General features: G+C 32.4%; 1 protein-coding gene across 2 annotated transcripts; it reads right to left on the bottom strand.

The window, feature by feature from the left end:
- Nucleotides 1-597: 597 nt before the first annotated feature.
- Nucleotides 598-26,361, bottom strand: LOC148620853 (zwei Ig domain protein zig-8-like). 2 transcript variants are annotated; one of them, XM_088574690.1, is made up of 8 exons: nt 25,768-26,361; nt 10,630-10,769; nt 8,431-8,525; nt 7,934-8,147; nt 7,692-7,724; nt 6,982-7,266; nt 5,837-5,860; nt 598-4,795 (listed from the first exon to the last, which is right to left on the bottom strand). In XM_088574690.1, the coding sequence occupies exons 2-8, from the start codon at nt 10,658-10,660 to the stop codon at nt 4,665-4,667; spliced, it is 813 nt and encodes a 270-aa protein (XP_088430816.1). In that variant the 5' UTR covers nt 10,661-10,769; nt 25,768-26,361; the 3' UTR covers nt 598-4,664. The 2 variants fall into 2 exon arrangements, with proteins under 2 accessions (XP_088430816.1, XP_088430815.1); XM_088574689.1 differs by lacking the exon at nt 8,431-8,525 and having other exon boundaries at nt 25,768-26,352.
- Between the last annotated feature and the right edge of the window lie 1,139 nt (nt 26,362-27,500).

The following is a 27,500-nucleotide window of genomic DNA, read 5'->3' on the forward strand; positions in this document are numbered from 1 at the left end:
CAAATTGTGAAAAATCAGAAACTTTCATGTTGAAAACCCATCGATTGGACTATACAATGTCACTTACAGAGGATTTCTCTATATGAAAAGACCACTATTTGATCTCTGAATCGCTGAATTTATTCAGAAATTTTTCGAGAGAATGTTAAAAAAAAAGATTTTTTTAAAGAGTCACTAACCCTTGAAATGTTCATTTCAGTGCATTTTAATGAAACTATAAATCTATTTACCAAAATGATAAGGAAAATCCCCCTATCCCTTGATTCTGGTGGTGCAAATACTCAAATTAATGTTAGTACACTCTCTGCCTTGTTTTTACAGAGACTGACACTTAATGTTTTGTCATTTCGTATTCAATGTAATCATAAGCATGAAATATTTCTATGGCTCCAATATCGTAAAAATAATTTTCGAATTGTTTTTTTAGAAATATTTATTCGAATGTCTGCATTTAAATATTCATTTTAAACTCTGAATATTTCGTATTTTTCCTTTTAGTATAACAGTTTGAATTTCATTACTAAAATGCACAAACCCTACATTGTATATCTTATGTAAATAAACATTAAAATGAAATTTAAACTTGAAGAAATGATATTCAATTTAAGACTTTATTCGCTTCAATTTGTAAATTTATATAAATCATACGATAAACATCAAAGGCATGTTATAACGATAATGATGATGACATCTAATGGATGAATGGCATTCACTGTAAATGGCTGTGAACGATGTAAATATACTTTACATCTAAAGTACATTTACATCCATTACTTTGATAAAATGATTGCGTCGCAGACGAGAACAGACTTACAAAATATAGTTGACAATAATATTGAAATGATCATATCTATAAAGGTATTATGAACATTGATGACTTGCGTTTGTTTTACATACAGTACATGTACATTTACAGTAAATATTCATTTATAAAATGAAAATAAATGATAAGGCCAAAAGAAAAAATATGTTTGCTTAAGGTTCCATAATAAGTATACATTGTATGTACATGTAGGTAGATATTTCGTGTTCTTTTTTTTTACATTTTTAACCTGCATAAATTGGGATTCGAAGAGTCTACAGTTTAATGGTGCTTCTGAGAGAAAAAAATGTTCATAAATATGCTAGGGTATGCACCAAAAATATGGTAGGTAGATGTAGGGGAACCGTAAACATACATATTTTTATTTGGCCTAATTTTCATAACAACTACAGTAACCTGCAAAATAACAAAACCATGAAAGTAGTCAATAAGTACATGATATCACGCGTTCACCGTAATAATAATAATAATAATAATAATAATAAACAGTTTCGTGCATAGTTAGGAGTATTCAGTATTCTAGCTATCTAAATATTGTGTTTATAAATCAATCCCAGTTAAGTGTAACTAACGCTTTTATTTAAACAGAAAGTTTTGTTGCAGGATGTGTGAAGACAATAAATGCAGGAATAGGAACAAAAAAAACCAGATATGTTTATTCGTATCTTAACGCTCGGTGATTTGTAAAGCGATAAATAATAGGTACAAATCATTCTAAGAATCAGATACATTATATGTTGTGAAAACAGATTTTTTGTATATTCTAGTTTGTAAAGAATAGGTACGTGTACAAGACCATTTCAATGCCTGACACACTGTACGTATACAGCATACATGTACGTGATGAAATAAAGTAAATTTTGTGAACATTTCGTATGCCAAAATGTAGTCAAAATACATAATTAGCATCAATCGTAATACCAATGAAAGAGTTGATACATCAGGTGAAAAGTGATCAGTCTATTTAATGTATATTTCACTGATAAAATACAAAATACACGTGTTTCAAAGAATAGTCAATAATCAATTAGAACCCAAAAATGTATACAAGTACCAAAAACCAAAAATACTACAAAAGTAGACCAAATGTAGCAGCGGGAAATTTCACCAATTGAAGTCCAATACATGAAATGAAGCCTCAGTGTTATAGGACTTTGGAAAAATAATTATATGAAAAAGAATGACGAGAAAATGTTATAGTGCATTGCAACCGAATTTAAATAATGAAATATCTTTCTTCACCATTCTGAGGAATTGTTTCTGGGGTGTCATATTAAATGTATTTTAATTAAAAAAGATTTACGGAAGTTTTCAATTACATGTATGATATATCATTTTCACAAATGACCTTCGTGATTCATATAAAGACTTGTACTTAATTAAGATAATTAGCCCTAACTAGCACTATATATTGTAAACAATGTCCATTGTTCTAAACTGAGTCTGCCTGATGGATTTGACCAATACCCATGCGTTATATATATATATATATATAACTACAGGAACTAACACGTGACTTAACTGTCTTTCTCTGCGTAGATTTTGGGTGATAGTTTCAAGAATATTTTTCTGCATAAACAAGCATTTACACATACATATGTCTTCTGTAAATTATGCATGCGAGTTAAATTTCATGGAACAAAATATACAAAAAAAAACTTTAACAAGAATTATACATTATTCAGAATCAATTCAATCAAAGACTGGAATGATGAGTATACGTTATTCAATATGCATTATATGCATAATTGATACATGTTAAAAGAAGACATTGATACATAAACAAAAACTTTCTCTTCTTCTCTCATGCAGAAACAGTTCGTTAAATTATAAATATTCTGGAACTCTCATCTGTGACATAAACATAAACATCAAACAGATTTAATAAATGTTTCATCAAAGGTGATATATACATTTTGTACGTCTTGACAATTACTTTACCTATAAATGCTTTGTCAGCTGTTTATTTAATTTAATTTTATCAATTTTCTTTTAAGTTTTTAGATGATTTTGCATAATTTACTGAGAGTTAAAGTTTTAACGGAAACATGTGAAAATGGAGAAATATAAGGCATACTGCAGGTATAATTTAATTTCGTAATTTCCCCAATTAAGAATAAAAACTATGAGTTTTACCTAGCATGTTAAAATCTAAAACATTACTATCGAGAGTTTGAAAATATCTTAAAACAAGATATGGTTGGTGAAGAATAGGTTCTTCTATGAACATAACAGAAAACCCGAAAAATGTGAAATGGCGGAAAACCACTTATATAAGTTTAAAGTCGCGTTGGATATATCAATAAATCAGTCGCTGAGATAGTAGAGCCCTCTATTTTTTCGTGACACAAAAACTGTATGTGAAAGATCCACCCTCTATTTCATTCATACATTTATAGCATCTTAATAGTCACATTCAAACACGTTATTAATAAAATATACATTTTTTTATCATACACATACATAAATATATTTTATATATTAAAAGCACTTTGATTCATGGAAACTTCTTTGGTATTATATTGAAGCACAAATCTGCAACCTTACAGTGGCGGATTCAGGTGGGGGGTGGGTGGGAGGCGGCCCCCTTAGAAAACAAATTGTTGAAAAATTGTGTGTTAAATCTTGAAAAACACTCACTTCATGATCCTCACCGGTGGTTTTGTCAAGAAATTTTTTTGACCCCCCTTAAATAAAAATCTTGATCCGCCACTGCCTTACTTTTTGCCCCGGAAGTGTTTCTTCTGTTGATTACCACATGAAGTTGCTATTTATTTACGGGTAACCTTTGACTTAAGAGTAACATTGTCTAGGAATAAAAGCGAGAAAAACAAGTATTAAAATGTATGGGACTAGACTTGAAACTAGAGGTAGCACTGTATACAAGGAATGGTCTTTATTATAATAAACTTGTCGTGCAAGCTATTTTAATTACTGTAAATGTGAAACCTGTCTAAATCGAACCCGGAATAAACAGAAAACAGGTGAAACCAGACATTTTGAGGTACACAATAGCATTTAACCTAAATAAATCAAAAGGCTTCATGAGCAGAACAGATTTTCCCAAAAACGGTTTCAAATTGGTTTCAAATTGGTTTAGACAGATTTCATTGTTGGAGTGTTCTCTAGGTTTATTATATCTCAATTCTACTTAAGTAAGTTTAATTATCAGTCTCTGTAAGAATCAGGCAGTGGGTGAAACATGGTATGAGAAAAAAACATTATTTTTCTAATATTCTATTGAATAAATTCTGAGAAAATCCACCAGTGTAGAGATCAAATAATGTTTTTTTTCAAACACAGAAAGCAAATTCGAGTGAAATTATATTGTCAGATCGGTGGGGATTTGACATGCATGTTTCTGATTTTTCTGATTTTTCCGGATTCTTACACAAAAAAAACTGACACTTAAAGGTCTTCTACTGATAGAAGATGAATCATACATAATTTATAGTTGAAAAGTCTCAAAAATAGCGAAGAACATCCAACTTTTTGTCTACTTATCTGCAAAACATGTATCATAGTTCTTAATACATGTGTCATCAAGATGGTTAATGTGTTTGTATAGAATGAGAAAAATATAATTATAATATACAAACATATGTGTGAGTACCCGCTTACGTACATGTTGTAATGAGTTGCTGTCACTGTACGATTGTGCCATCCGTGCGAGGCGTTATCGTCTTCTGTACCAAACAGGCACTTTAAGTCTTTGAATAGCAAGATCACAACCATGAAAGAATCGTTCAACGATCAACGAATTGAACACAAAGCCTAACACTTTCATCTTAAATTTACTTTCCTGACAAGAAAATCTCACAACTCAAAAAAATGTTTTCAGTCACGAAAACATATGCTTCAGAAACTCGACAAAGAACGCAACAAATAAAACGACGTTGCCATGGAGACTATTAGCATCGTTTTTATTATCTTTGCTCCTGTCCCTTCTATAGTCCGTGCTGATCAGTGTTTCTACAATAAATGAGCAAAGTATAACTTATTCTCTGCGTTGCATAATACAGTAAACCCAGGCTAAATCAATCCTAAATCAAAACCGGAAACCAACTTTTGAGGTTGCGTTATTAAAAAATGTTGAAACTATTTTGAACCTGTATAAACTGGGCATCCGCCTAAACTTAAAAATAATCAGTCAAAAAGTGGTTTGTAGGTTTAAACAGGTATAATACCTCACTTGTTCATGTAGATCTACATGTATGCCATCAGACGGATTCCTCTGGTACTTTTGAAAATACAAATGCGTATCAAATTTTAATCTAAATGTAGAAAATTGATATTTACGACTGTTAAAAAATTGTTTTATCAATAAATTTTATTGTTTTAAACTAGTATATAAAGTATGAAACATCACGCCAGGTACTTGCATTCGATTTTCTACTGGGTGGGAATACATTAAAACCTGCCTTAGTGACCTTTCAAGGTAGGGCAAAATAATTGTTACACAAGACAGGTGATATTTAAATATTGTCTTTGAAAAGACAGGTCATTGTTGAATATACATATGCATGTAGGCGGTCGCTATGAGCCAGTCTTGACTGTGTATCCTTAAATTCAAGTACATCTGCGTCTCGCTTTATGCATTGTGTTGTCATTGCTAATTCTGATTACTCATTATTAAATAGAACCCGTTTTAATGCGACGAAATGATAACAAATTCTCAGAGCACTTCAAATTGTAATTCAATTGATCTTCAATTCTATGACTCTTTCAGATGACGCATACGCTTTTGTCAGAAATTTCAAAAATTAGTTTAGTACCATGTACACGTGCTATAGAAATGTAATGAGTAATCTTACAAACTGGAACTTCTTTGTTGATTTTTTAATCTAGTCACGCAGAAAAAAATAATGACATGACGTTGACAGTACCGGAAGTTTCTTTGTTGATAATAAAACATTTTCTCGGAGATTACCAGCATTGTTTTCCTCGGAATGACTCATGCAATTATCAGAATTAAAATTAATTGCGGAATTTGTAATTAAAGAGAAAGCTTACCTCTCCTATCTTTAGTACCGGTAGCTGCAATATAGCAAGGAATAATCTTAATTATACGTGTAATGGAAAACAAAATCTATACATTGCTCGATAAAGTGCAGCAATGCATTAAATAAGTTCCTATTTGGTGACAGATGCTGCAGATAGGGCCATTCGGGTACTGATTGTCATTTCTTGTGGAATAAAGAAAATGATAACTGATAAAGGCAGATTAACTAAAAAAAGGGGTAAAGTGTGTCGGAAAAGCGGTCGTTTTACGATGACTAAATGTCGACGTGATAGTTAGAATATCAAGTCGTCTTGAGAAATATTATATTGATCAAACAGATGTTTCATTGAAAGCAGAGTTTGACTAATAAATAAAATGTGTTGTAAAATTGATGTCTTTCCCAAGCACTTAGGTAAAAATGGATTTTGCTTGTATCTCTTGAGACTTTGACGAGTTATTTCCATGTAAAAAATTACAGCTTAAAACTGAACATTAGCACTAGGGTTAATTAGGGTTTGTTAAAAAAAGAAACAAGCGTGATAGACAAACTCAAAACGTTTTACAGATCTTTAAAGTGGTTAATATGGAGGCGTAGTACCAGACTTTGAATTTGTCAAACGGCTTGCTTGACAAAGGAGTTACATGTAGTTAGCGCACATGTTCCCTCACAAAACCTTGTCTGCATTTTTGTTCCTACGAAATTTGCACGGAAGATTCCGTTCCCGCCACCTTGTGAATATTAATTACAATAGTTTTTTTTTTCATATTTATGGAACGTAAGTCATTTTAGCCAAATTTAAAAGGGACATAACCCATCAACATTCAACACTCTGGTTGGCGGTCTCATTAGTGACAGGGTAACCAGTAAACATTTTTCTTGGAAACTTAAACTATTTCCACTTCGGTATGTGCCTGAATGATTCGAAATAATTTATTAAAAAGTATCCAAGCACTTACAGCGGCTGTACATGTAATAAATTGAATATTTGAATTTGAAGTCTACTGCTGGTCATTGCTCCAATTTGACAATTAACTAGTCTGCAGGATGACAAATTTGTAGAAAGATACTCCTCTTTGCTTAAAATCTTAAAAAGACGAAGCCAAAGTCGGAAATATGAAAAAGGATTATTGGCAAATCAAACAACTGTCTACTTACTATTTAAAATTTGAACATGCCTGTGTGTTGTAAGCTCATTTGTTGTCCGACACAGATAGTAACCAGAATCAGACATATCTACTCTTTCTATAAATAAATCGCTACTAATTGTTTTGTCTGTAATCGACACAGATTTATATATTCTGATTCTCGGATTTCCTTCCAGTGAGTCTCCGTCTTTGAACCAGGCAATATCTTCCAACCGTAAATCTAGTTCCGTAGCGTTACACGTCATTTTTAAAGTGTCGCCAATTTCTACGTGGACATTTCCAGTAATTGTAATACCTGAAAAATGCATATTGTTTTTTGTGTTTTAATTGAAGAAATGAATCCGCTCTGGATAATTGCAGATGTTAATGTAGCATTCTGTTATATTACATGTATATCGTCTGGATTTTACTCAATTAAATACAAATCTGCGATACAGTTCATATACCAGTATTTATACATAAAATAAAAATACATGTACATTATTCATATAAAACTTTAGTATTTGTTAAAATTACTTTGAATAATTACAATTGTAATTCCTGTAGTATTGGAAATACTATAACATGTAGCTAGTCAAAACTAGGTACTAAGTCGTCTACTTGGGAGTGTGATACGTCAAATAAAATGTCTTGTAATGCCTTGCATTAAATCTGTTAAGTTCAATTTGAAATATGTCTATGTACCACTGAATACCTTTTTCTCCAATTTACGATACGTACCCGAATGCTTTGTCGGCCCGGTGTCAACTTTCTCTGGAAAGAAAAAAAAATATCAATGGAATGACTAAAAAAATTATATTTATATGTCCTATATTATATTGTTTTTTTACCACAATCAGTTTCACATTTTTAACACATTTTATGTAAGGTGAAATTTTCTACAGGTATAAAGATTGACTTTTGTATTGACGCATATTCAGGATCATTCAGACATGCATTTATAATAGTACTTCAATGTTTACCTTCAACATTAAGATGGAATAATTGACGCAGATTTCTCTCTCTAGTACTTATTTGACATTCATAAACTCCGGAGTCGCTTATTTTTGCACTCCGGATATGAAGATTCCATTTATTTTGATACACCACGTGATGTAACTGTATTCTGGAATCAGATATATACGTCATTTTGCCGACGGTGAGTGGGCTGTCATCCGGAAGTTTTCGCCAAACGACCTGCAAGACAATAGGGGACATTGTATTTGTTCACTTCCTGTCAATATCTTTTAATTTACAGAATTTTAAAACATGCCTGGTACAAATATTATGGATTCATAGATGGCGACGTCAATACTATTTCCCCTTACTATACACACTTACACCATACTGTAGTCATATTTTCGTTTCGAACGCTTAAAAACTCAATTTTGATATTGTAATTTTCAACAAAGCTCAAACCACGCATATTTCATTAATGAAAATATTTGTCTAATTCAATTTGACCGGTACAAATACATACATGACTATGAAATGTAGGTCGTACAATGTATGAGTTTAGCAGTTGCAGATCCACAGATATATAAAAACGGGACCTTAAACTTTTCTGAACAATAACTGAAAATGAAAAGTAAATATGCATTATGTTTACTTGTGTTTAGAATATAAAAGCTACATGTAGATAACAGAATTTGTTATATAATTCATTGAGCTTTTGAGTATTTATCATAGTTTTATTTAATTTTCACTTTAACAGAAGGAATGGTGCGGGCCACCCTTCTCAAATCCGCCTAGGTTAATGATTATTTGAGTTGGACTCCGTTCGCTTGAGTAACACGTGTACATAGAGCTGTAGGATTTTGTTTGAAACCTGCTTTGATCTTTCATGCATTTGACGTTTAAAAAACATTATACCGTAGAGCGGGAAATTTTTGCGACGTTCTTACTTCCGCTATATTCGCGAAATCACGAAAATAAAAGCTCGTCAATTTAAGGAGGTGGGCCTAGGATAAGGAACTTTTGAAATCATTGATAATAAAAATTATGTTTGTATCATATTCAATTTCACCAAATGCTATAAAGCTTTCATTTGAAACAGAATGGAATCATGACATCAGCCCGAGTTACCTTGACGCTTATATAAGATTGACGTAAAATGCTCAATGCAAACGTTCCCATGACTTGTAAGAGTTGTGTCCATTACCCTAGGTCTACCTCCTTAAGGCCAGATAATTCACAAACATCTCCTGTAGACGTACCTATGGACACGAAAATAAAAGCCAGCGGAAGTTGGATTGATCAAAAGATCAAGTCGAGAAATTTTGCATCCGGGAAAATTATATACTATAGGGTACACCGTAACGTTCACTTGCTGGTTAGACTATTTGAACAGGCAAGAACTATAAAAGCACACGAGGAGAAGTATGCACACTACAGAGAATGTGCCGCTTTTAACTTGGCTTCGTTTTTATTTTCGTTTCATACCTGTGAACATTTGGAATAGTTCATGTGGGAAACTTTCCTTCATTGTCATTAAGTGTTTTTCATATAAAATATAGTAGTTTTAACCAAAAGCCTTCCTCAAATCTTACATTTTTTATATAAGAGATTCTAATTGTTCTCATTTATTTAAGTCTTCCCCCTAACGAAGCAGATGTGTATATTCTATTCCTGTACACGTTTATTTTGTAGGTAAATTTTGTTGATATGATTTTGTTTTGTTTTGTTTAATTTTATGTATGATTTAACACGTACGTTTTGTAGCTACTACATGTGTAGGCCACTATCGTCTGACATACTAATTCATGTCATATTTTTTCTGTCTATTCTTGATAACCCGTTCCTCAAAATTTTAGAAGTACTGAAACAAACGCGCAGAAGGACTAACGAGTTGAACGAAAAGACATAAATAATAGAACAAACTTATATTTAAGATACTCTAGAGATACTGATATAATTTACTTAATCATTTCGTTCCGTTTTTTAACAATATTTTCTAATAAAATGCTGAGTTTGTCAGTACATACGGTAAATTCAATTTTGTAAATGTATGTTACTGCGGTTGGTGAATTCCTTAGTAATCCCAATAGAACATCTGCAAAGTTTTCTAGTTAAATAACAGCTTTAGTGCTATATACAGAACATGCAACTGAAAAGTTAAAATGGAAATATATGTATATCTTTTTTGAAATAAAATAAGTACACGCAATATGCAGAGTTGAAAGTTGCCATTAAATTGCTGTATTCAGTGAGATTTGTCGATCGTTTTTAGAACTTAACTATCTATTGCTCTATGAATTATGATACAAATAGTAACTCTGTTTCGTGAATGTATATAATTGCTATACGCATTCTAGTGGATTGCAAATATTGGAAGAAGATTTCAAATGCAATTTAGTGATACATACTAACCGCAGACCCATATATCACGGCTGGGATTAAAGAGAATGATATAGAGCGGGTCCAGTGTATATCAGGTTAAATGGCGGAGAAAAATAATGTAAAGCAAAGCGAGGGTATAAAGTTTTGATGAGAAGAATTTGTTAAAAATCAAGACTTCGTAGGAAATAAATCGCAATTAGTACAAGGGTGGACGTACTATATATTGACCCGATTCTGAAGATTATCAGTTATCTGTATACATTGCAAAAATTGTATTTAATCAACCATCAGTTCTCTTTAAAGGTTTATGGATGTAACAGTAGTATGCCTGTACGCTTACCGTCTTTGTACCAAGGTTTTCTACAGCACATGACAACACTGCTAGGTTCCCAGCAGACACTGTATAATTTTGCTGAGTTGGTAGAAACACGGGCTGGTTGATCAATAACTTATCCCTCTGATGTCCCCTGGGGTCATAACCTGGAATAGCAATTCGTTAGTTAAAAGTAATTGCTACACTGTATTAATTAAAATTGTAGTTAACTATCATTTAGCACCTTCGGCGACTTTGAACGTAATGTATATGTACAAATCAGTGTAAAAGTCAGGCAGACCAACTGAACTGATACATTTAGTAAGAATATTTGATTTTAATTGCTACAATTAAAATTCACCTGAACATCTAGAAAACACAACTCTTGATTCAAAGTACCAGTCCATATAAAATTCAGACACTGCACGTGATAAAGTGATTCATGGTGTAAAAAGACATACCAAACAAACAATGCTTTTTTTCAGTCCACAAATGCTATATTTTTACACGACGAGACGATAATCATTTCTGTATTCAGATCTACATTTTTTTAGAAAAACATACATTTACTTAGCACAAAAAAATCAACCAAAATCAGACAAAATCAAGAACGATAACTCGTGCAAATTTCATGTATTATCTACATATTTTTTTCTCAAAAGCGCAACGTACAAATGAAAAACTAAGCTGGTCAAGTGATCAGTAACTGTTTCTGTAAAAGAAACGGTGTGGTTTTTGCATGCACGAATTACCTCCTTCCTTTATGATTATTATAAAGACTGCTACTTAAGTACTTATCTGTCTAAGAATCAGGCAAAAAATGTGTATAAGGTGTGACACATAAAGAAAAATAACCGCAGAGATTTTATTGCATCATACAAGTATTTGTACCTCATAATTTCCAGAAATTGCCATCAAAGCATTTGTTTAGTTTGCCTTTTAAGATATTGATATGTCATAATAAGTTGAAATGCATTACGGATAAATGTCCGGAACATTTTCCCACACTTTTTTTCTTTATAAGCTATCAAAAAGTGTATGTCACAGATACTTCAGGATAAATTTAAATAACTTTCTAGTTGTTTTCGACATGTACAGTACTGAATATATTTGAGACAAAAAGACAAAATTGGAAATAATGATGTGCCACCGATTGCCTGATATTTACATATAATGACACTTAAAAGTATTGTTTTTACGTTGTAAAGAGTAAGGAAACTTTGGAGTGCATTTCAATCAATTTTATTTTTTAACTTGTTTTGAATTCAATTAAGAGGTGAATATGAACATTTATATCTAATAGACGATGAAGTCATCAAATTAGTATTTAATGCCATTTTAAGGCATAGCTTGGTAGCACTGAGAGTCTGATTTCAGTCTGACACGTGCACGTCTTTCAGAACTTCCAATACAAAGTTCGGAATTTTCGTATCTGCTTCACTAAAAATCGTTTATAATATGGTCTTCAATAATTATTTAGATTCAGATACTTTTTTTTCGATTCCGACATGCTATCAGGGTAGGTAATACCGGTCTCATTAAATGGTCATAAGAAGCGTCAATAACTGACAAGAATCATCAAGATGTCTAGAAAAAGCGACAAGAGGGGGGAAGTAGCGACAAGAAGATATATATATTCAACTTCGTCCTCTAGCAGGTTACACCTGCCCATATATACGGTAATCTTAAATATTTTTTTACAGTTTGCGGTTTGCTGTACATGTGTTTCAAGGAGTGATCCCTCATCAGCAGCATTATAACCAAATACTTAGGAAGGTCAAGATCAAAAATAAATTGTATTCATGAAGATAATTTATTCCAGGTTAAGCATCGGCGTCAAATCAAGGCAATATGTCTCTCTTTGTATTGTAAAATTAGAAAGAATAAGACGCATAATTCTATCATCACGCATTACAAATTCAACAACGATTACTGTTTATTATACATTATTATATCTCAGCTATATGCAATAACAGATGTCTTTGCAGATCACTATTGAACCATAGATTGCTCGGAAAACATTCGCTCAGTTGCGGTGTTTTTATACAAAGCGAAATGCCTATTGTAAATCAAGTTCACCAGTAAGCTACGACTAGACGCCTTTAAATCTTAATTAATAAACGGGGAAAAAGAAATACACATGTAAAAAGCAATAATAGTAGATAATAGCAATGGAATATGACATATTAATCACGGATGGTTTTTATTGCGTATGTTTTGGCTGAGGAAACAATATTTACATTCCACTGTTTGTCTGAGAAGGCTTTGTGGATAATAGGATCGAGGTAATTATGACAAGGTGCGAAATGTGCAGTAAATGGTGGTCCTTAATGCACCTCTAGAATTATTACTATAGCTTCATACTAAAACATAAATTTCCTTTCGTAATAAAAATGGGGTAATACTTCACAAAGGCGTAGATCAGTAATTAATGAGTTGTAATGCTTTTGATGTTTTTTTGGAGTCTTGTGCATTATCTTTATTCTTGAGCAAGTATCGTATAATTGCGTTTCATTACTTATAATACTATAACCTCATTAACAAGTAGTCCCATAGAATTTCTACAATGAATAACAAGACTAGTACGTGGTAGAAAGAGTAATCGATGGAACCAAGATTATAGCAGAAATCAAAAGAATGTATTCCTGGGACAAAGACCAGACACACACAACAAAGATAACAAAATAACCAAAATAAAACATACAAAGTAACAAAAGTAAATGAGCAATCCGGACTGTACAGAAAAATGGGAGCATGGACCAGGTGAACCGGTAGGGTAAGCGTCCTCTGCTTTTTTTGAAACACCCGCCGAGTTGCTCGTTAATAGTCGTCCAGGGTGTACAAAAAAGAAAAGGTATGTAACACATTGAACAAATCAGTTTTCATAGTGCAGATGGATACACCGTAACGACACACGAGTTCGATACATGATGACAACCACAAAACGTCTGTATAGCGATGACTTCAATCTTGTACATTTAGCTGCATTTACATAACACTGTTTCAAAAGCCTAGTTATAGGAAGTCTAGCGCGATACAAAAAGTATGTGTATATAGTTACGACAAGTTCTGGCATAACGTATGAGTTGTGATAATAAAATAAATACAAAAACATAACATTAGCTAAAAAGTAGAGCAGACAACACAATCACAAAATGGCAACTAACAAAAAAAAATCACTAAATGGAGAAATCGAAAAAAAAATGTGTTAGAAACCAAATTCTTAGTGAGCATGAAGATGTTTGTCCTGCATGCATCATAATGCAGATTTATGTAAATAGTAAATAAGAATTTAAAAATATGCTTTGCCACTTCAGATAATATTTATAAAATTATATTCAAGACTAGTATGTAATTTCTGCAGTTTAAAAAAGTTTAAATTTTGTTGAAGGTGACAAATGAAAATGGCTGTCAATCACTAGTCTCTCTGTTACAAGCAGGCAAAAAAAAAATTCCGATTTAACCAAAACTTCAGGAATACATGTGAAATTTGTTTTGGAAGACATAATCAGTAAGAGAGTGCACGAGGGATGATCGAGACCAACTCATTTACAAACTAATGTAAAGTTCGTGAATGAGTTGGCGAGGTAATTAACAAATGAACTCCTTCAAAACAGATACAATGATTCCTTATAATTCCCTTCTTACATGTAGTAAAAAAAATTAAATTATTTTACCCTGAGCCTTTCATTTTATTTGAATAAAGGGGCTTTAAACAGTGAACGAAAGCAATCAGTCAAACAAAATCGACATAACAATCAGCTCAGCTAGTGGAACTATAGGACAATAATCACAAAATCAATGACATTCCATAGAATACAATGACCCAAGCATTTACCATTTAAGAGTAATACGTAAATCATCAACCATTCAGTATTGTTCTCTAACTAATTCAACTTTTATCAAATAAAATGTATTTATTCCCAGACTTGAGCTATTTTTATGTTTGACTTTCAGATCAATCACGGAGTTTGCAAACTTTGGATGATGCTGTGCTCACCACAATTGTGTATACTTATTTACTGGCACTCGTCTTTTAGTCTAGATCTAATTGCTGACAACTCGAGAGCAAGAATTTTATGTATCATATGGGACAGAAACTTCATGCAAAGTATGTTTTTATCTATTTCACCGTACCTTTTTTCGGCCTGTTCCCTACTATCTGAAAGGTTGGCAATCCGTTGCTGCATGTACATTCATAAGTACTATACAAAGTATATTCAATTTCGTACTTATTTAACTTAGTAAGTACGTACTTTGATTTCTTAATATGTATATAGGATTAATGACGTGGTTTCTCATTGTAATTTGTCACAATGGTTTGTTTGGCAAAGAAACATTTTCACTGATATACAAGAGTAAAATTAAAATATAGACTTGCAAATACATATACATATACATGTACATGTATGTATACATTTTTTATGCGCTTACGTACTTGTACCAAAGAGCTGAAAATACACATACACGTACTAAAGTAGAATGTACATTTAAGTATCAGTCTTTACAATAATCAGACAGAAGGTGGTTCATGCATGTTACAAACACACCGAATTCAGTTTTGTTTCTTGTTCAGAGACAGTTACTGATCACATAACCAGTCTTCGTTTATAATTTGTTTTTTTTCACTTTGGAGATAAAAATTATATAGATTGTACATGAAATGTGCACTTTGCAATCAATTAAATTATTCTTTTTCATTTTTCTAAGAAATGTTGAAGATGTTTCAATTGCTACTGATCATATACTTATTGTATATTTCGCTATAATACTGTACAGTTGCCAAACGTCGAATTCCGATGTTACCCCATATAATGCAATAGCCATGACATTTTGTTTCATTTGGCTTTATTTTATTTTGCTTTCGTGTGTTAAGGAAACCAATACGTTGCTTGTATTGTATATCTTCTTGTAAATTGCATGTATGTCAATATTAAATTTCCCCTTTCATTTTATGTCACGAACACGTTCATATTTAACGACAATAATACACTATTTTACCGTAAACCTACATGAAGAGAGGTGCGTAAACTCTGATTACAAAAGGGTTTGGAACTCAGTCCTTTATCTACTCGTACAAGGTACCAGTCTTGCATATCATATTCCTGAGCGGTTGCAACATGGATGGTATTAAAATATAGTGCGCCTTCTTTTTGTCTTTTTGCAAACTAAAGTTTTGTCCAAAAAAATAACTATAACTTTAAGAGAGTAATCAAGGGAACCGAGGCTATAGCGGTAATCAAAAGAATATTATCCGGGGACAAAGACCAGACATGGAAAACAGACATACACAAAAAAAGCATCGAGTAACTAAAATCATACATACAAAGTAATAAAAGCACATGAGCAACTCGGACTCCACTAAAAACTGGGAGCATAGACCAGGTGTAAAATAGAGCAAACATAACACTATGATACGGGGTTTTTTGTTTACATGATTGAACATAATAACGCACATGTAACATGCTCTCACGAAGAGGTGAGTGCGATGAGTGCAAAACGAAAGTGACAGTGGAGAAAATGGCTCTTTATAGTTCGAGACTACTTTGTGGTCACCCACTATTTTTTTGTTAGAAAATTGAATGTTTCTTGTTCAGAGACAGTTACTGATCGCACAACCAGTCCTCGTTTATAATATGGTTGTTTCGCTTTGGAGATAAAAATTATATAGATTGTACATGAAATGTGCACTTTGCCAGATATATAATTGTTCTTGATTTGGCTTGATTTGGTTGATTTTATTGGGAATTTAATGTATGATTTTCTAAAACTTGCAGATCTGAATGCAGAAATGATTACCGATAAGTGAAAGTATAGTGTGTATAGACTGTAAAGTATCGTTTGTTTGGTGGGTTTTTCTTCATCATGAATCACTTTACCATTGGCAGTGTCTGAATTTTATGCGGACTAGTACTTAAATAAATACCGAACCACCATTGGACAATCATACGCCTGATAGAAACAGTTTAGATGGCTATTAATTATAGCCACGGATGACATGCTATTAATGTTGTTGAAAGATTTCAACTGACAAAGCAATAATTTTCCGAAAAAGTCATGAAGCGAAAAAAACCCAGCCTACAAAACAAACATTAATGACAGGAGTCTTCATCAACAAACATGATACTGGGGTAGACAAGTTGACAATAGACAGTGAAACCTGTCTTTAACGAAACATTTTCTGATCGGAGTTCTCTATTCAATAAGGCAGTTTTTCTCCGTTTAAACAGGTGTCCAAAATCCGTTGTATCAGCTTTGAAAAAAATATTCTCCGGTTTGTTCAAGTCACGGATTATTAGGGGTTCGGTTTATGAAGGTTTTACGATTATATCATACAACGATGTGTGGACTATGGCTACTTGACAGTAGTACTAAATTACATGTAATACTAATTGGAGAAATGTTGTGGATAACAGTTAATAGGTACACTTAGCTTTAAATGTAAGTAACTGAACTAAAGTCTCAAAATAAAAAAAAATAATGAAAAATTGAGGATCGGCGATTAGCAGAAAGCGTCAAGTAGCAGCAGAGATAATCATATGCCATTTTTCATATGATTTATTCCTCAACAGTATGTACATAAGATATTATTTATGGGATTTTTAAAGGTTTCAAATGAATAGATCTACCTCAAACTCTTTAGAAGCTAAGAAGAATGACTGAAACCCACAGTTCTTAATTAGCCAGTAATTGTTTACTCAGTAATACTTATAGAGGTAGATTGAGGTTTTCAGTGAGGTCAGGACCTCAATCACGACATGTACTTTATACTCGGGTGTGGAACGAAGTCTTGCGGTTACATGTAGGAGGAGTGCTAAGATAAAATATACAATGTATTAACCGTTTGCATAGCTGAACGATTTGTTACGTTTTTTCCCTACTTCATTTTTCATGACTTAAACCGGATAAAATTCGAATAAAACAATGTCTGTCGATCTGTAAAATTTTCATTTTTTGAACGTTTCGAACGTTTTCCGTCGACCGAGAAATGGGGAATAAAATGGAAATATTTTATATTTTCCGCTTTAGATAACACGATACAAACGCTTAATCTTGTCTTTGCAATTACAAGTATAAAACATGCAACTGAAAGAGACAAAAACATCGATATTGATGGTATATAAAAAGACTAAAAAATAACCGTATTTTGTCTTATTAATAAACAAAAGAATAAATAATGGGAATAAATTCTTAGTTTAGACAAAAGAAATTTAATCGGAGTGGAATGACAGAACTTTAAAAAAAAAAGAATAGAAAAAAAGAATACAAATAAATAGAATGAAGTAGAAAAGGCAGTCATAAACATTTTTCATTTCCAAAAGCTTAAATGAGCAAAACGAAATGATAATATTCATCAATGAGCAGCTGTCTAATAATGTGTTGATGAAAGCCTGATTTTCTAATGAATAGAAAGCTCTTTCAATCGCAGTACTAAGATGTGAAAAGTCCATATTCCGCTATTGGTACATGTAACATGTACTCATACATGTAATATCAAAATGTACATGTTAACTTATTTTAAGTATATAAAAATTGCAATGTTCCTTTTCTAGACAAGAGTGTGCATATATGTTGCGGTTGCATTCCACGCTGAGGTGCACAAGCATGTGCAAATTTAATATAGTAGTACTGATAATCAATTAAATTATTCTTTTTTGTTTTCTAAGAAAGGTTGAAGATGTTTCAATTGCTACTGATCATATAATTATTGTATATTTCGCTATAATACTGTACAGTTGCCAAACGTCGAATTCCGATGTTACCGCATATGATGCAATAGCCATGACATTTTGTTTCATTTGGCTTTATTTTATTTTGCTTTCGTGTGTTCAGAAAACCAATACGTTGCTTGTATTGTATATCTTCTTGTAAAATGCATGTATGTCAATATTAAATTTTCCCTTTCATTTTATGTCACGAACACGTTCATATTTAACGACAATAATACACTATTTTACCGTAAACCTACATGAGGAGAGGTGCGTAAACTCTGATTAGAAAGGGGTTGGGAATTCAGTCCTTTATCTACTCATACAAGGTACCAGTCTTGCATATCATATTCCTGAACGGGTGCAACATGGATGGTATTAAAATATAGTGCGCCTTCTTTTTGTCTTTTTGCAAACTAAAGTTTTGTCCAAAAAAAATAACTATAACTTGTAAGAGAGTAATCTAGGGAACTAAAAACTGGGAGCATGGACCAGGTGTAAAACAGAGCAAACATAACACTATGATATGGGTTTTTTCGTTTACATGATTGAACATAATAACACACATGTAACATGCTCTCACGATAAGGTGATTGAATGTCTACAAGTCCTTAGTAGTAGTTAATGAATGAAAGTTGTATTGAATCAATTTTCAATTTCCTGAAAAAAAAATCGTAAAGATATGCGCTTTACTACTGTAACATAAGTCTATGGGAAAGGAGACCACAAGTATTGCATTCCCAGTCTATAATCACTTTTTTTTAATTAATTATTTCAACTTACTTACGTTAATAATTGACTTAATTTCAGAACTTGTAATTATCGGTGATAACCATAATTTTGTAAATACATTATTATGTGTTTAATTGGAATCCTCTAAATATGCAATTGGATGTACATATTGATGGGAAGAATGTTGAAATGAGACATGGCATTTAAAATATTCTTCTTAATTGCGATTTAGCTAGCATGGAATGATGTTCAAGTGCAACAACTAAATGAAGTGTATATTGAAGCCTGAGCACAAGTAATTGATAAATTGATATTTCTGAACAATGCCAGGCATATGCATGTATAAATGTCAAGTTAACTTTGACCTGGAAATTGGACACGATCGTCAATCAGTTTAATTAAAATGAGGTTATTGTTATCACTTCGATCGGTCCTTCTTTTGTTCGTCCCAAACGCTTCCTATAGCACTGTATTTTGAGCTACCTTTGAGTCATATTAATAGTAGGTCGGAAGTTTGATCGTGTAGCGCTCTCATATTAGTGATAGAGGCATAAATAAATTATTGAAGATATAAATCTATGTAATTACATGTTCGTGCTTCGTTAATAATTGTCTATTTCGCTTCTCTTTACACACATCAAGAACTTTTAAGTTTGATTTATAAGCGAGATGATATTTATTAAAATCGCTTAAATTGCTAAAATGCATACAATTATTAAACCCTGCAAGACTTTTAGAATTGAATTTCTTTCATCATTTCTTTATGATATTTTGGTGAACCTTTATCATACAGGAATATAACATATATTGCTGTAAACATCATATTATTGCTACTTGATAAATATCATTTAAGCATGACATTTTTTATCGGGGAGCTTTGAAACGTATGAGATTTGTTTTTACCTTCATGCATCAGTTTGTGAAATTAGCGGTCTAAGTATTTAATACATGAAACGCCACCGCTAAATTAAATATTGAAAGAAATGAAGTTCAGATTGTATTTTTTTTCTTTGTGAACACAATTTATTATTAACAACACATGCAAACGTTATCGATATTTCTTTCTTTTTTTTCTCAGTACTCCAGGAAACACTTTGAATACAACATTTCTTATATAAAATAACGATAGTATCTGTATGATGAAATAGACGAGAATTTGTTTTACATCAAACACCAAAATGGAGAAATATCGTAAAATATATTCCTGGTTTGAAAACAAAAGAAGACAAATATCAAGATTACATGTACTTTATTTCAGTTGTTGGAAATTCGACCAAAGTACTGCATATAAAATTAATATGCTTTTACCACTGTTGTCAAAATAAATAAGTTTTACAATTGAGGAGAATGCTTCAATTTGTTTTATCAGATACTGCTATATGCTTTTAATTTATACAATGCATAAATAAGCAAGGTATTGTATCAGAAAATCCTATGTATTTGTCAAAACTATAGTAAACTATTAGGAACAAGTCTTTTTAAGGGTCGGGTAAAAAACGGAAACATGCACATTAAAACCCCTTTGGTATGATATTATAATAATTTCAATATAAAATGTCTTCTTTCTATTTGATTCATGTATAACCACTGTCACTGCATGACGTTTGGAAAATATTCGTCACAATGTTTGAAACAAATGTTTTGACAGAGTTATGTGCCCTTGAAATGTTCATTTGCAATGCGTACCATTTTATCATAATGATATGAACAATCTTGACTTTATTTCTAAATTTTGATAGTACAGATAGTCAAATTACATGTCAAAATATGGGTAATTAATTATCATACCGTCATTTACGTACATGTTTCATCCACTGCCTGATTCTTACAGAGACTGACAATTACACTACAGCCCTCCCCTAGGATCGGATACCGTTAATGTATCTTAACCATGAAACCATTAACCATATCGGTTTTAAAGATTTGTCAGACCTTCTGGGAATCTCAGAACAATCTTCTCCTTCTGCCGGCAATATTCTGACAAACAATAGACTTCAAACATAAACATAATTTTCAAACAGATGGTATTCTGTGATGCGTCACTTAAGGTCATAGAAGAAACAATTCACGCGATAAAACGGTTGTATTCTGAAGACAAAAGGCTTCTTCTATAAATCGATACTCGTTTTGGATAATTTACAGTCTAGTTGCTTCTATGTACATTATATAATTACATTTTGTAGTCGAGTTTTGCAGGTAATCGGGTAATTTTAGGTACAAAATGATTAATGACATTTTAATTATCAATATGGCAATAAAAGGTGATTTTGTCCAAACAGCTAAGGGCAATAGACCATTAAAAGGGAAAATCGGCTTGTAGAATTATGAAACAGCTGCATAAAAAATTAGAATCATAACATAGAATCACGTAATCAAACTGATAACTGTGATCACAGGCAGATCCAAGGGGTGACCCGATGTCCAATTAAGAAACGGAGAGCTTTTTCTGTTATGTTAAAACATTAAAAAAAATAGTAAGAAAGCAACATAGTTCAATAGATGACTAAACAATTTCGTTTTGCCATTGCATTTTAAACACGCGAGTATATAAAGCGTATTTTTTCACATATTGCTTGAGGAAAAAATGTTGTCCTGAAGACCAGGGTTTGGCCCCCTATTTGTAAGCTCGGAATCCGCTACAAGTTGCTGGAGTTTAAAAGGCAACTATTAATAAATTATAATGAATAGTTATTACAAATGAACTACAATAAAATAATTACAATATCCAAATTTTATGACAAAACTATAGTGTCCTGGTACCATAAATATGTTTTACAAAAATGCATGTCTGCCTTAACTCATGCGAGATCGCGACAGTACTATACGGACCGAGTGTATACAAAATATAAGAAATTGATACTTTAAACATTTATAAATTATTTTAACATATACAATGTAGGCTTATTGCATTTATTTATACACATGTATGCGATATTCTTGCCAAGGGCCGGTAATATATTAGGTACTTAGTAATATATTTCGATTTAAAAGGAATGCATTGTATGTGATATAAACTGAATTAAGATACTTGTCACCGATGTAAACAGTTCTCCCTATTGGTGATCACCCAAGTTGAAAATTACAAATGTTATTACAATTCCTCTGACTGTGCACCTGCCTCCCCTCTCTTTGAACTTCATAGATTTGTAACACATTAGAATAATTGAAATTCAGTTATCACACTACAATAAAGATTAAAGTTTCGTTCGTATGACGAAAACAAATTATTAGACATTAGTTGGTCATTTACGACTATTACAGAGGCGGACAGTACGACCGAAGATTTGCCTTAAGTACTAAATACTAATCAAAATAGGAATGTTTATTGTATACTGTAAAATATAAGCCGAAAAGATTGGACTGTCTGATAGCCTCACTCTTTTTTTGGCGTACCCCCAAGACGTTAAAAAAAGGGGGGTTCTCGGGCCAAATGTGGGTCTGCATTGATCAGAGCGTCAACGCAAAGCCCAGCCGCTATTATATGTAACTACATGTAGGACATACCCTGACCGATTTATTCGATGGAGTATCATGAAGTCTAGGCTCTGATAGAATGAGGAATAACGCTCTAAGACCAAAGATGGTAACGTACAGGAGTAGATCAGAGCGGCAACGCAGAGCCCAACCGCTAGTACATGTAACTACATGTATGACATACTCTGAGTTTTTCGGTGAAGTACATTTTGTATCACGTAGGCTAAGCTCTGAAAGATTGAAATATAACGCTCTCAGACCAGACTTGGGTCAAAGCTTCCACGTAACAGTCAGGCCACTAGCAGTACTTATAAGTCATAATGTGCCCGAAGACTGTTATCCAAATGAACCAACAACTAAAGAATCTCCCCCAGGTGCGATTTAGCGAACCTTTCTATAAGCCCATGGTAGTAGGAAGGCTTAATTTATTTACTCTGTATCATCCAATACAACCTATGTGTACCCTGTTAAATGAATGAAGTTACAGATGTTTTTATTTCCCATTGTTTAGATGCATGTATGAATACCACCTGTAGTGAATTGTAGGAGTGGGTCATTTGTAAACATCCTTAGTCAATGAATTATTCAGCGAAGGATTAACGCATAAAACGGCCAAATCATGATAGAAATAATAAAGTGTAATATCTAGACATTACACTTCCATGTGCCAATTGAATACCAGTCCATATGAAATTCAGACACTGCCTATACAATGCTGTTCAGGTGATTCACGATGTAGAAAACACTGAATAAACGATGCTTTTTTGGTCTACAGATGCTATATTTTTACGCAACGATAGCCCTTTATGCGTTTAGAACTGCGTTTGTTGAGAAAAAAAAACATATATCCATCTGACACTAAAATCAACCAAATCAAACCAATTCAAGAACGATAAATCTTCCAGAGTGACAATTTCATACACAATCCTAATCTGGTTCCTTGGTCAATATGATAAGCGACCCTAGGATCGCTAAAATATAGACTCAGGTCACCAGCGACGGATATACACAATATATGAGTAAATTGCTGCTTATGAAATAAGGTAAAAACCAAGATGAAATTATCTAAATAATCTTATTTATTGTGGATTTGTATCGAAAGGCAATTTGAGTAATTTGCTAGAAATATTTAAACGTTGCTTTTTTAAACTTGAATATCAGAACGTATAAAGTAAATAAAAATGTCATATTCACTCAGCCAATTAAAAGACAGAAGACGTCACTGCTGACCCGGCGTTATATTTGAGAGAAACTTGCGGAACGAAAATATTACCCGGGCTTCCAGGTTAACGCAATCTTTATAATTTTATCTTAAAATTACAACAACGGAATGACAAGCTCCGCTTCCTCCAACTACAAATGAACCAACTGACTTACATTGTACATGTACTACATGCAATAGAATTCCCGTCATGCGAGATCCGCAACTGTATATTCAAGATCGAAAAAAACATACATTTTAGAAGACTGTACTACATGTAACAGAATTCCCGTAATGCAAGATCCGCAACTATATTCAAGATCGTAAAAAAACATACATTGTAGAAGACTGCACTACATGTAGCGGTGATCTGTACATTATTAGAGGGTTAGGTCATGATCACCAAAGGGCATTAATAAATTGTAGCTTAAAAGTGTAGGCCATTGACCACGAGGCCCTGATAATATATTTTTGAATTCGATTGTCGATCAAAGTTAAGGACCAATTCATTATATCAAATTGTTGTTTATAATGGTCAAGTACTGTTATAAACAAACAATCCCCTGGACTGAAAGTACCATAAAATACCCACCACACACTGGATTAACAGGTTTAAATAGTTTAAGCCCTATTCACAACTAGAATTCTAAACGTTGTAGAAATAGTATAGTTGTGTTGTAATGCATTCAGCGAGAGGCGTTAAAGAAGAAAGAATGTGCAATACTTCGCTGGATTATAACGTTACTATTTGCACTTGTAAAGATTAAATTGTCACACACTAACATAAATCTCTCTTGTAATTCAATTATTGCGGATTTAACTGCCTTTTAAGTTGATATTGAAAACATATCCAAATCCTGACAACTATCTTATATTTTCTTTCTTCTTTGGCTCAAGTATCATTTATCTTTGTAGTGGATTACACGGATATCTGTGATGCATACCAAATTAACATCTATATCCCAGAAGTGGGTGTTTTAGATTTACACGGCCTTAACTTAATCAGAAAAAAGGGGGGTGGAGATGACTTCAAGTTTCCAAGTGCGTTAGGCTCGTAAGCTATAGGGTACATTTGCACCAAAAACATGCATCTGCCTTTGACCTCAAAATACAGAAATTTATTTGAAAAACGAGATTATTATTCATTGCGAATTAAACCTAAAGAAGATATCTTGTCGATAATAAACCTCTAAATAGTATACTTATGCTTTTAACTTTCATATAAATGTTACAAAAAAGGTTTGACTTGCCCGATTCAGATTGGGTAGCCTACAGTAAGATCTAAACAAGTATTTTAATAGCCATATTCAAATTTTAAGACAACACTAAGATCTTAAGAAAGCATGATTTAACGTCTGTTCTATAAAAAGAAATTATGAAAATGGTTTATTATTGGGGACAAAGTCTAAATGTTTTAAGTACATAGTAAGAAGGAAGCATTCTTGTGAAACACGTGTAAATCCTGTTATGCAGGATTTATAAACTGGTTATATAAAACATCTCAACCATTAAAAGTCTTTCAAACCGTATATTATTCTATAGTTATGTAGAAAAATCATGCATAATTTTTAGATTCTATTTTTTTTCATATTTCTGTGTATAATGTAGTGAATTTATGTTGTAGAAACTAATTCATCATTTTATTCTTTTTCTTAAATTCAAGTGTAATATATATTAATTACATTCATCAGGAAAGCGTTAAAGCGAAAATACTTGATAAAAGACTTTAAAAAGAGACAAGTTGTAAAATTGTGTGGTTAATTGGAGATAGCTGTATGAAATCCGGTTTCAATGTTCAAACTCAATAAAATGTGAACTAGATGGTCCAACATCAGCATTTAGTTTGCTACCTGCGTTGTGATAAGCACCTTTTCTATTATTTATAACTCGTCTTTTATCAGCGTGAGTGTTTAATAATCTAATATATTGCCTCTTTGATAAGAAGTGTACATTTCAGTGGTTTATGTCCCATTGAGGACATATCACAAATAGCATGTTGTAACATTAAATGGCGATAATGATTAACTAAGCGTTAAAACGAAATCTTACCTGATACTACGCCAACAAAGAACAGCCATATCGTCGGAGTGCAAAATTTGTGGAAAAACACAGAAAATAAAGCATAGCTCCCAAAGTTAAACATAGTTTTTTTGCATTAATTGTAAGAATGAAGCAGAAATAGCGGATAATTCTTGTTACATTATTTTAGACGCCAAGATTTCTGCGTTAACGTCAATTTTTCCTCTATCACTGTAATCTAATAAATACACATCTTATATTCCTCGTCTATGTTACTATACGTATATATATATATATATATATATATACACCTTCTACTGTTTTCACCTTTAGAATATAAACATAAATTGGTGATATTATTCACTTCTTTAAATATTTAAACTTTATAGTCACAGTTATGCTAGGCTAAGCAGATTAACGTACGAATTCATTTCGAACAAGAAATTCGATATATAAATATAATAATGCAATTCCTTAATTTTTAAATAATAATGAAAGCAATTTCATTAATTGCTTGTGCTGTCGATATCCTCAAGTTAGTCAAGGTGAGAGAAATGTACTGCTCTGGAGTTAATCAACTGATTACAGAATTGTTAATCTGTGAATAAAATCCATCCGAATCGTCCAATGAATGGGAGAGTTGTATTGACCGCTAAATGAGGGGAACGCCCCGCCTTACGTTACGCCCTCCCATTCAGTTGCTTAATAAGAAAAGTTCGAAAAATTGATTTTGTAAAAACTACTATATTTATTCTTTAACTACACTCGAAGAAAAAAATCTTTTATCCATTGATTCATAATGTAAACTTCAATTTGTAGCTAGCTTCTCAATGGTAAGTGGTATGCTTGTCGGTTGTTAAATGAAATTAAAAGCCAGAGCATATTGTACAAAAGTCAGAATGCAATCTTTATGTAGTTGACAAGTGATATATACTCAACTTCAGGCGACGACCCAAGCACAGAAAGTGACTCAACAAATTTGATAACATCTTGCATCCTACTATATTTCTTTATTTCTTTGTAAGCACTTATATCAGAACGAATTCGCAATAAAAATTAAATAAAATGAAATATAATAAAAATAATAATAATAGTACCCCCCCTTCCCCCCCAAAAAAAAAACAAAACAAAACAAAAAACAAAACAAAACAAAACAAAACAAAAACAAAACAAAAAACAAAAAACAAAATTAAACAAACACACCAAAAACAAATAAACAAACAAACAAGCTTTGAGGTGTTATATAGGAATAAACCACGCGTCCGTCCACCCGTCCATCCATGCCATGTCTGTAAACATTTTTATCTTAATTCGACCTTAGCCGTCTAATGAATCTCGTTGAACTTGGCATCATATGAAGTTTTTGTATGAAGAGATACTGTTACATGCATATGTATCACAATTAGTTTGAAAAGGGTATTTTCAAACATCAGATTTTTGTGTCGCAAACGAGTAACTCTCACAAAGTTCACTCTCAGTTATAATAACAACACGAGGAAAAGCTATGATTTCAAACACAAGTTTAGATGATAGGTATTGTAAAAGGACTAAAACTCAGTACTTAAAAAGATATTCAACATTCCTCAAGCTACAATTTTTACAGGGGCACACAGGTCAATTTCTAGTTTCACGAAATGTTTGTATCTTACTATCTTGACAGACGTCATTAAGTTTTCTTATTATGTACCGACCACCTTGCAATGACTTATATTCAACTCAACTCTGAACGGCAGTTTCCGCCTTTCATTTTGTAATATGGTTAC

The sequence above is a fragment of the Perna viridis genome, chromosome 3 (assembly GCF_037379345.1).
Source record: "Perna viridis isolate PV_CMFRI_1.1 ecotype Kerala chromosome 3, ASM3737934v1, whole genome shotgun sequence".
NCBI classification, from domain to species: domain Eukaryota; kingdom Metazoa; phylum Mollusca; class Bivalvia; order Mytilida; family Mytilidae; genus Perna; species Perna viridis.